This window comes from Acartia tonsa, chromosome 8, assembly GCF_053477335.1.
Source record: "Acartia tonsa isolate MP-2025a chromosome 8, ASM5347733v1, whole genome shotgun sequence".
NCBI lineage: Eukaryota > Metazoa > Arthropoda > Copepoda > Calanoida > Acartiidae > Acartia > Acartia tonsa.
The window spans coordinates 36,691,644-36,703,409 of record NC_137267.1 but is presented as its reverse complement, the minus strand read 5'-3'; the positions used below and the strand labels follow the sequence as shown (position 1 = coordinate 36,703,409).

The 11,766-nt window shown below is 32.7% G+C and overlaps 2 protein-coding genes across 2 annotated transcripts in view; one reads left to right on the top strand and one right to left on the bottom strand.

The window, feature by feature from the left end:
* The window catches only part of LOC145326862 (isatin hydrolase-like), a 44,601-nt gene that overhangs the window by 26,000 nt on the left and 6,835 nt on the right, over positions 1–11,766 (top strand). Inside the window, exons 4-6 of the mRNA XM_080170297.1 lie at positions 4,144–4,172; positions 4,728–4,849; positions 5,597–5,671. Of these exons, the coding sequence (XP_080026423.1) occupies positions 4,144–4,172; positions 4,728–4,849; positions 5,597–5,671 (226 nt within the window). The remainder of the gene's footprint in view (positions 1–4,143; positions 4,173–4,727; positions 4,850–5,596; positions 5,672–11,766) is intronic.
* LOC145326863 (uncharacterized) lies at positions 6,265–10,278 on the bottom strand. The gene is made up of 4 exons (XM_080170298.1): positions 9,608–10,278; positions 9,248–9,358; positions 7,082–7,114; positions 6,265–6,558 (listed from the first exon to the last, which is right to left on the bottom strand). The coding sequence occupies exons 1-4, from the start codon at positions 10,045–10,047 to the stop codon at positions 6,459–6,461; spliced, it is 684 nt and encodes a 227-aa protein (XP_080026424.1). The 5' UTR covers positions 10,048–10,278; the 3' UTR covers positions 6,265–6,458.

Below are 11,766 nucleotides of genomic sequence, written 5' to 3'. Positions count from 1 at the left end.
GTAAGCAGGGTGTGAGGGGTCATTGGTGATTGGACTGTTTATTACACTAGTCCCCAATGTTTTATATTAACTTTTTCTTTGGCTTTACAACTTAGGGGACTTTTATTGAATTTTGATTGGTTGTTTCATTAAGTTGTGTGTCCAAACGTTCCTGCCACTAGTAATCTAAAAAGGTGCAATTTTGTGTATCAACATTGGGGATACACTAAATTTACCGGTCTTTTTCTTTTCCCTTGAGATCCCTGTAAGGTAAGACTGATATAAAAAGTTTTATAAATTTTATTCGTTGGCTTAGAAACTTTAAATTTTGACTAATTGTTTCAAAATATCAGGGTCCAAACTTTATCTACAGTAGAGATAATTTAGTTCATAATTATCAGTGGTGTACTCAGAGACGTCCAAGCTTTTTATACGGGGGGCATTTTACCCACCACCTTAGACGTATATGGGTGTATTTAAATTTAACGAGTTCTACCCTTGTCTTATTCCTTAAGATCCCTAAAATTAATAATCTATTATATTGATGTTTAAACTAAGAATGAAGTTTGGTATTAAATGGATTTTTTTATAATAAAGAGAGAAAGGGTTTTTGGGCCTCTTTGATATCTAATAATGGCTTTTTATCATGTTTTAATGGTTTCTTTTTGTGATAAACTTTAAGAGTAACAAGGATTACAACATCCATAAACTGTTGTTCAAAAGAATATTTAACACTTGCAGATTGTCAAAATATAATGTATAAGTCTCAATTTGTTACAAAACTACTGAAATACAGGATACTATTTAAAGATATACTTACATTTTTAGGACTTGATTTTAGAGATGTTTCGCTTATAACATTGTACCTTGATGTAATAGGAATCAATATTCCAAAAATCAGAAGAATAGGATGACTATATTCAATAAAAAATTGTTGTCAAAAAGGTTAAAAATGAACAAGTTTCAAATGGATGTACGGACAATCTGGTAACGATTATAGAGTTTCTTTGCTTTCTAAATTGTACCTAACTACTGCAGGAATCACCATGTCCAGTTGGAAATCGGTAGGACAATTCTAACATGCCTAAATTAACGATAAAAGCTAACCACTACAGACAGACGGACCAACCCTAATTATAGAAAAGCTACATTTTTAAAAACACTGCAATAGATTATATATTGTATATTATTATATATTATATAAAATCTATGATCAAAGAATTAGGACAATTAAAGTTGATTTACTTCAATATGTATGGGTTCTATTTGTCAGGGTGTTAAACAGAAATTAGAATACATTAAAGTTCACTTATCATATGGACTTATATAAAACAAATTGACTTAAAATCGTTTTTTGATACACTTTTTTTATTTGTTTTATAGCTACCTATGGATTTATTATTACTTGGATCTTACACCATATTTTTATGTTCTATTTAAAGTGAACTCTGAAGCAGGCTAAAATAACGATTTCCTCCGTTCTCCTCCTTTACCTCGTCCCTCCCCTCCTACTGGATAAACGGCCCGACCAATAAATGCGAGGGGATATTGCAACCTAAATTGCAAACAATAATAACGTATATTCTATATCCATTTTTATAATTTTAGAACTTAAGACTATTATCAAATTAAAAATTACTATATGTCTTATTATACATACATTGGATAAAATATACTTATATGAAGAGATATTTGAAAGGTATCTTTTTATGAAATTAAAGAAATAGATTAGATTAAAGTTCTAAAAATATATAATGCTCTAGAATTATGTAGAAACCTTAAGCTTTTTAGATTTAGAAACCAAAAAACGCATTTAAGATTTTATTTGAAATACAATAAATTTAGGGTTTTAGATAGCTCCGCCACTTATTCTAAATCATTTTATAATTTTATGGGTAGGGGTTTTAAGTGCTCTATAGGAACGTTTAGAGTAAGCACCGTTATAGCAGAATATACAGAATTATCATTGACTGCTAAGAATTTAAAAAGTTAAGAATCACAGCATTACTTTGATTTAAAAGAAGCCTTTGATAGAGGCCCTTTGTTAAATATTATTCAAAAAAAGAAAAATATATATTTTATCATTGTGTCATTGGAGAAAAAGCATTGTGTTTATAATTTTATTTGACATTTAACTGTAAGAGCATATTTTGTGATTAAAATTTGGCTGTTGGAGAAATTTTAATTAATCGGTATTTTTAGAAGGAGCATTAAAAAGATTATCGTAAACATTGAAAAAATAGAAGAAGATTAAAGTCCCTCCACAGATTATGACGTAATACGATAGAATAGCCAATGAGAGGCCAGTTACACTGTAATTGACCATTGGTAAAATTTATGCTGGCCTCTTATTGGTTATTCTATCGTGTGACGTCATAATCTGAGGAGGGACTTTAATCTTCTTTTCTATTTTTTCTAGGGATGATTTCTCATGGGAGGGTGGTGGTACCTTTCCCCAAAATAGTTACAATCTTCCCAGGATCTATGAAAAGCTACATTGCAAAGATAAGCCCTACCTGTCCAGCGGTTCCGATGCAATAGCCACACTACTAAAATATTATGAAACCTTTTTTTGCTAAATTATATGATTCTAATTCTCTCTTTCTTGATGATTTCTTATTCTTGGAAATCTTAATTCTTATTCTATATAATAGTTTTCATAGGTGCCTTTCACATCTTTAGTTTATTTTTATTTATTTTCTGTTATTGTTTTGATAATAAAAGCACAGCTTTTCTATATTTTCTGTGTTTGCTCTTTATGTCGTATGCACCCCTAGCGAGACCTACGACTGTGGCGCAACACGTGTAGCGCATGCCCTCGTTGCCAGGAACGTGATAGGATCGAATCTCGGCCCAAAACCGCTTCATAATCAAATTGGTTCCTTCTACTGCTATGTCATGTGCGCGGCATAAATAAGTTGAGTAGTGGGAATACCTTGGCCCAAAACAGGCGCAACACATTACCATGCACAGTTAAGAAGCCCAGACAAAGGTCATGCACTTAAAGGGTTTATTTTCTACAGGGCATGTGACCATATAATCATTAATCATACATATAAATTAAGCAAAATTTGGTTCATAATTACATTAAAACAAGATCTCATGGTATATTCCCCCCCCCCCCCTCAAAGGCTATCTATGCGCTCCAAGCATCTAAGGGCTCTATATTCGATACTTTAGGGAGTGGACAAAAATAGCCAAAATCCACCCCAAGACTTAAATATAAAAATGAAATAGACATTTACATTAACGGGACCTCTGTAAAGCTTCATTAAAATATGTTTAATCTTTAACCACTAGAAAATGTAGTTATAATGTCACCGCTATGATAGACTATATTATGTCAGCTTTTTTTTTACCAATGACATACAATCGACTTTAACACCTGAAATTTTATATCGATCATTGCCAATATAGTTTTTATATGTCATAGGAAAACCTTTTTTCGTTCTTGTTATATTTGTTATTCTGTTTTTTTCTCTCTCAATATTTTGATTCTATTAAACTAAAGTAAATATATTATAAATAAAATTAATGTAAATTACCAATAAAATATTGTTTATTTTTATAAATTTTCGCAGGAAAAAGTTAAATAAAACTGATATTTTTATTCATATTTCTAAAAATAGTATTGATTCTTAAAATGACAGAATTTTTTCCCCCTTTTTTTTTAAAAGCGAAACTTTTATATAATTATGGTCAATAATTTGTCCATCCGTCCGTAACGGTTTACTCTTTTTGTTACTTTAAACATGTTAGAATTGACCAATCGATTTAAAATTTTGCATGATGATTATTTAGCAATGGTAAGATTTAGGAAGCGTAGCAACTCTTTAATCGTTTAAAGAAAGTCTGTACGTCGAATTAAAACATGCTGTTTTTTACTTTTTTGTCAACAAATTTTTGTATTTTCGCTTTTATGGATATAGTCATTCTTGTTTTTCCTTGTAGTTCGAAGCATATTACGGAGGGATAGACGGAGGTTTTAAGAATTTTGATACGAAATCTTTACATATCAATAAATAAACAAATATATGTTGTAGCATGATTGACAAAACAAATCAAAAGTCTGTCTTATAGTCCAGCCGCCATAGCTTTTCGTGGGACAGACAAAGAGAGAAGCTTTGCTATTAAAATCAATCAATAACTGTTTATTAATTTTAGAGCAATTGGCCTGGAAATCTGACTTTCAAGTAAGTATCTTCCTAGTAGCTATAATATTTATAGCTGTTCGCCGCTATGTTTAATCCGAAGCCGAAGCCAAAGTCCAAATAAAATCAACAGATTCGGCTACTCTAATTTTAGAAACCGCAGCCGTTTCAGCTACTAGCTGATCGTTCAAAGCTAGCTGAAAGAATTTTTTTAAAAACGCAGCCTAATTTAAAGCTTACCTAACCTTTTTATAGCTCTGACCTTGCGGAGTTTACCAATTCTTATTTAACCTGGAGGAAAAAACAACCCCATTTTTTTTAGGAGGGGGGGGGGGGGGGGAGATGCTTGCCCTAAAAGCAAATTTCCAATTTCTCATAGAAGGGTTAAGTTACCCCAAATAGTAATAAACCTTTCCTAAATCTATAAGAAGTTTCAATGTAAAAGAGAACCATATTGGTCCAAGGGTTAGTGAGATCTTTCTACAAAGACAAACATACATACAGACACCCGGTTACTTTCAAATAAGGATCAATACATCATGGGTTATTTATTTTAGACTGATATACACTTTTGTATAATGATATACTTGTTTTTAGATTGGAAGAAGTAAGCCAAGACAAGAAGAATCCTTTTGGTTGTTTCATATCCCATTTTAACATCAGCATGAGCGAACATGTGGGCACTCATATCGATGCCCCATATCATTTCAATGAAAACGGCAAGTACTTTATACTGTAGCTAAACTCAGGGATATAAAGGGATAAGAAAATGGACGATAATATAATGTAAATGCCTAATTAAGATACACAAAATCATCCCTTTTTAAAATTACAATTTGTGGATGAAATTATTGTACACCAATCAATTAAAATTCAATAAAGGTCCCCAAAGTCGTTAAGTCAACGAATAAGAAAACGTTACTTTAAAACTTTGGGGACTAGTGTAATAAACAGTCCAATGCCCCCTCTCTCCTTGAGCTAAACTATTTTTTTAATTTGATTAACTTATCTTTGATTGTTCTATCACTTTGTAACACTTGGGTAATTTGCCTAAAATTTTTATACCCGTTTTATGAATTTAACCTTTAAAAGTAGGGCAAGAAAGTATCTAAAATCGTGCCAAATTTTCGTTTGCTTGTTTTTAGAAGCGAAGCTACTCTATAATTCACATTGTAAGTTGTAAATCCATCCGTAAGTCTGCTCGCAACGCTATATGGGAAATGTGATTTTCTCAGCTGTTATTAAAGAAAGACGGCTCTAATTTTAAGTTTATAATTTACTTTGTCTGTCAGTTTGCACGTCATGCATAAAAGGACATTAAAAATAATTGTTGTAATTATTTCAGGAATCTTTCGTGATTTCCTATTATTGTATATTTATCAACTGAACCTCTTCTTTATTCTTCCATTTATAGTGCTTCGCTACTAATGGAAGATGTCATCCTTGTTATTTATCTATTTGTCTAGGTTGGAAAACAGATGAAATACCACTGGAAAATCTTGTTAACATTGAAACAGTTGTCATTGATATCACAGAAAAGTGTAAGTGTTGAATAGCTCATTTAAGTAAAAGAATAGAGGGGGAACCAGCTCTATGTAATCTAACATTGGAGTGGGGACACTGTGTCGACTTTCAATTGGGTGTTTGAATATTAGCCAATAGCGTCAGAAATCTTAATGAAAATGTCATAAATATATTTATTACTAAAATATTTAGAAATGTGTATGAAAATATCCATAAAAGCGAAGCTATAAAATAAGATGGAAGGGCAAACGAATAATAACTCTTTTAAAGTGTCAGACCTTGTCAGTTCTCATTACGCCATTAATTTGTAAGTCTAAACAAAATTGAGTATGAATTTGTGCAAAATTACATAAATATCGGATACTGTATGTAGATTTGATTATAAAGATGGTTCGCTAATAATGTTGGACCTTGCTGTCCTAGGAATCATCATTCCAAAAACCAGTTAATTAGGAATATTATATCACACAAAAAAAGCTTTATGATAAAGGTTATAGAGTTTCTACGCTTCCTAAATTGTACATAACTGTAATGAAAATCACCATAAAAAGTTTGAAATCGACGGACGAACCGACCCTTATTATGCAAAAGCTTCGCCTTTAAGATAAAATTACTGTTATAAATGTTTCATTGATTCAAAGCATCATTTATTGTAGATTTTGAGGAACAACTTATAGTGCTTAATAAACAATCAAGAATACATTTACCAATGGTAAAACGTATACTGGCCTATCAATGATCATTTATATTGTATGACGTCATTTTTTATTAGGCACTATGAGCTGCTTTAAGAAATGATAATTTTTATTCGTCTACTATACAGTCTTCTTGGCAAACAGCTGGACAGAAGAACTTCATGTAGTTGGATCCACATTTTCCTTCTCCAGCCCATTCTTCACATTTTCTAAACAATTATTTAAACAATAACAATTGTGTTCAGTTAGATTATTTTACTCCTATATTTTCCACAACTTTTATTACACAAAGACTTATAATATTAAACATTTGCAAAACGGCCTGCTTTATTGCATCATTATCCAAGTCAAATCTGTATAAGAAATAAACGTCTATGGTTCAGTTCACGTTCTCCAAACTATGTGTTAAAAACTCCTTATGGTTAAATTAATCAGAGTTTACTCTCATTGACTGCTTAGATAAAACCCAAGATACTATTTTGCTTATTGTCATAGGAAGCATTACATAAATCAGTTGCTTATCTTGCATAAAATCGTACAATAGCAGAAATCAAAACATCAATCCTTTGATGTTGCACCAGATTTTCAAAGTTATACTTGTAGCTGGCTAAAACCCAACCCCTTCCCTCCTTCTGGATTAACAATCGAAAATAAGGTTCAATGATTACTTAAGCTTCTGAGAGATCGATATACAAACTTCGTATTACTTATGTATTATAGATTGAACGTTACCTGCTCTTGTCAAGACAATCTTGCTTAACTGGTCACAGGTCTCCTTAACAAAACCTTAGATTTAAAAAAATCTCCAAAGAAACGGACAATGGGGCCTTTAAATAGGGTACAGTGGTGGTCAGAATCCGTTGGAGATTAAATCTTAGCTGCTCCTTCTTGCCAGATATTGCAATTTGAAGTTTTGTGGTAAAAATGCCTAAAATTACATGGATTCCAAGGATACATGCATAAGTGAACACCTTAATTCATCAAATAAAAAGGGTGAGTTTAACATTTGAGGAGTTTAGATATCTCTTCATATGTAAACTACACACTACATCCCCATTCAAAACAATTTTTACTACTATAAATGATATTTTTAACTTAAATAAGAGTAATAAATAAGGTACTATAAGCTTAAAGAGGTTTGTCCAATTTACAACTTTATCCTAAAGGCTATTACCCTTAAGTTTACATATGGCATAAGTTACTTTTAGTAATTCTGCCCCCCCCCCCCAAACTCTCACAACCTACAAACTTTAGGGTGGAGAGGGGGGGGAAGCATAATGATACTATTATGTGTTTCTCAAAAACTAATTGAAGTATAGTGAGAAAAATTTTTATGTAAGGTTTTTAGGCCAAAAGTTTGTGCAAATTATGTTGACCACCTTCTCCCCCCCCCCCCCTCCCCTTCTTCCTAACCTAATTGAGAGGGGAAGGGGGGTGGCAAAAGATCATTCCAATGTGTTTTAAAAGACTATTAGATATATATATAAGCTTTTGGATTTGTATTGTTGTAGGACCCAAAGCACTTTTTCATATATTGCTGACCTCTTCCCTCCCCCCCATAAATCAAAAACATAACATTTTCTAAAGAGAGAAAGGGGGGAGGGTTGCAGTTGATAGGGTACTACTCTGTTGTGTTACTAAGAGACCGCTAGAATTATAGCAACAAAGCCAACCTTTGAGATATGCTTTGGTTGGCCAAAAGTAACTTTTACAAATTTTGCTGAAACCCCCCCTCAAAGCCCCCTTTCCCTCCATATTGCTTTACAATCTCCTTTCCCCCCCCCCTTCAATTATGTAATAGAAGCGAGTATAGCAATACCCTTGTGATTTACTTGGAGATTACTCCAGATATAGTGTGCTTTTGGATTTAAACTTTAGTAAGTCCATAAATACTTCATACTTGAACAAATATTGCTGGCCTTTCCCCAACTTCAACCAACCCCAACAAGAAAAATTATATTGCTGCATACTCCACCCCCATAAAAAAATATTAAATTATTGCTTGCCCTCCCCTCCCTCTACAGCTACTTTCCATACAATCTCACCACCTGTGTTATACTCAGGAACCACTAAAGTAATAAGGAGCAAACTTTGGAATAAAGCTTTTAGATTTCCAAATTGATTTATATGTATTACTTATTCAATGTTTGGGGAAGGAACAATGGGTTGACAATATTTCTTTTATAAGTCCAATAGGTTGGAGAACATTATGCAGCAAAATAATTGTACTAAATTGGGAGGGTTGTAGTTGGAATAGATATTTATATAAGTAAATATTGGCCTATATAAGTTGAAATATCTCTAGATATTTCTAAATGATACACAATATTATTTACCTATGCCACTAGTCACTATTTCCAATAGATGGGGGGGGGGGGGGGATTCAGTAATGTTTGTAAAAGTAATATTTGCAAGAGATTTTGATGCCTACTAAAGTTTAAGTACTAAAGCTTATATATTTCTTTAGTGATATCTAAAGAACTCTGCCCCTTCACCCCCTTCCTATTAGATTTCTTAGGGGGAGATGGGGGGTAGTCAACAATATTTCCAGAAACTTTGGGCCTAAGAATCTTACATATAAATTTTTCTCACAATACTTCAAGTAGTTTTGAGTAAAACATAATACTATTACTTTGCCATACAGAGACATCTAAACTCCTCAAATTTTAAACTCACCTTTTTATTTGATGAAAAATGTATGTATATATCCTTGGAATTCTTGTAATTTTAGGCATTTTTACCACAAAACTTCAAATTGCAATATCTGGCAAGAAGGAGCAGCTAAGATTTAATCTCCAACGGATTCTGACCACCACTGTGCCCTATTTGAAGGCCCCGTTGTCCGTTTCTTTGGAGATTTTTTAAAATCTAAGATGTTGTTAAGGAGACCTGTGTGGTGGTATATCTTCATATTTAGTGCCACAGGATTTACATGACTGGGCACAGCTGATCAACATGTACATGGGGTTCACGGTGCATTCACCAATTTCAGCCCACCAGGCACATTGACTATAAAAGGAGTATTTTTTATTTAAGTAAGAATGTTTGCATGATTGAAGTTTCAAAATTTGAGGGGTACTTGAAAAGGGGGGAGGTGCATTTGATAACCAATTTTTTATTTTAGATTTAAAACGAAAAATTTTTTTTATGGGGGTAGGCTTTCTGCCATTTTTAATTTATCTTCATTATTCTTTTGCTATTTTTTTTTGCAATATCTCAGTTTGCATCAAATATAGCCATATATATTAAAACTTTTACCTGTTCTCATCATAACAGGAATCTCCATAATTGTAATAGTCATTATCATTGAAACCATAGTCAAAAGTATAATCATGGTAATTTAATCCTAAGTCTACGTAGTCAGTGTTATTAAAATCATAATCAATATAGTCAGTGTAGTTAAAATCAATTGCATAATCAGGATAATTGTCAAAATAAGAATAATTGAAGAAATATCCATAGAAGTAATCATAAGTGTGATAATATGTATCATCAAAGAGATAATCATTATCATCCCAGGGATATTCAGTTACTACTTCAAATGAATCATCAGTAGGGTTATCATTCAATTCATCAATTGTGACTCCAACTGCAGGGTCAATCCCCTGTTCAAATAGAATTGACTGTAGGCTTTGTGGAACTGCCAACAAAGCAGTCATTTTGATGCTTATCAACACTAAGATAATCTTTGCATGCATTCTGTAAATATTTAAATTCTACATTAATACTACATGAAATAATTAGTGGCTTCACAAAATCTGCAGATTAATTTTCAGAGGGGAGGGGGGTAAGTACAATAACCCCCAAAAATTTGTTGTTTTTGAGGTCTATGGTAAATTTTTGACATTTCACAAGCCAAAATTTGGATTCTACTCCCCCTCTCAGCCCAACTGTATGTGAAATAGTATGAGACATGCCGACAACCCACATCTAAAGAGGTGGGAAAGTGAATTCTTAAAGTTACAACACCAGTCTATACTTGTGGCTGATTGATGTGCAAAGAAAGTAGATTTTGGCTCAATTTACAAAAAAGAAAATGGTTCACCTTTTTTACTAATTTTAGAAGTTAAAAAATCAAATTTTAAATTAAACCTAATAAAATAATTTTTAAAATAAACTTACAAATGATCTTACAAATTTGACTGGTGTGTTTGAATAAAAAATCTCCATATTTAAAGACGTTTTTGGGAAACCCACTTAATAATCTAGATTAAACCAATTTTAAATGCCAATTAGATTATTAGAGTAATTTATACTCTAAAAATAATCATATATATAATTAGATATTGCCAATGGGCAAAATTCTATTATATTTATTAGGTTAGCCTTGGAATTGTGGTTTCCTAAGTCTTACATTTTCCTTCATATCAATTTGTAATGCAAAGGAAACCTAACTCCTGGGCTTAACAAAGAAATTAGTCTGGGTTTGCCATATTGTATTGTCAAGTTCCTGACAGGGTAAGTTGTTGCTTAGTGGGAAGGCCCTGAGAAACCAGTGCAACTCTTATCCTTTATCTTCTTGCTTCTTTGCAAGGGGGCACCATAGCTCTGAGGTAACACACTGAGTTTCGGTGATGAGAATCCGAGTTCAAACACACTCTTGTTGCTATCACAACATGTTGTCTCAAATTCTCCATTCTTTTACGCAACCTCCCTTAGTTATGTTAGATGGGAGATTGTTAGGTAGTTTTGATGCCTAGTAATCAAGTGTATAATACCAACACATCCCCTAATCCCAGGCTCCTCTGATGAGAGTGTCATTCATTACGGTGACTTAATCTGGGACACCTGCCATACTCAAAATCGGAGAGGGTGAGGTAATAATGAGGAGCTCTCATAAGACAGTGTGTCAAGTCATACTCAGCTTCTACCAATAACAAAATTTATTCAGGAAAAAATCACAAAACCTATACATGTTTTTCAGCTGTCGTTGGGGGGCAACACATCGTAAAATTGACGACCTCTCCATTTGCCCCCCATATATTATTTTATATTTATTTTACTTGTTGGTTATACCTATTCCTGAGTCATACTTGAACGTGGAGCTTAAGCTGGCCCTGGTGACAATACAAAAGTGTCTCAATATACTCCGGGAGTCTTAGGTCCAAACTCTAAAAAAATGTGGCTAATCAAACAAAAAATAGCTTCTTTACAAAGAGTATAATTACTTATTTTGGTACACCTAACACAATAAAAGGTGTTGCTACAAAAGACCTAAATTACAAAAGATCTAACCCCACAAAATACCTAATCTTACAAAAGACCTCAATTACAAATGATCTATACCTACAAAAGACCTAATCCTACAAAAGGCCTAATGTTACAAAAGACGCAAATTACAAAAAAATAACCCTACAAAAGACCTAATCCTAAAAAATTCCTAATAATACAAAAGACTTTAACCTTTAAAAGGCCTA

Coding starts and splice junctions, on each gene's coding strand:
- LOC145326863 (XM_080170298.1), bottom strand. CDS start 10,047: ATGCATGCAAAGATTATCTTAGTGTTGATAAGCATCAAAATGACTGCT. Junction 9,359..9,607: donor TCCTGTTATGATGAGAACAG/GTAAAAGTTTTA, acceptor CTCCTTTTATAG/TCAATGTGCCTGGTGGGCTG. Junction 7,115..9,247: donor ACTAAATATGAAGATATACC/ACCACACAGGTC, acceptor AGGAGACCTGTG/ACCAGTTAAGCAAGATTGTC.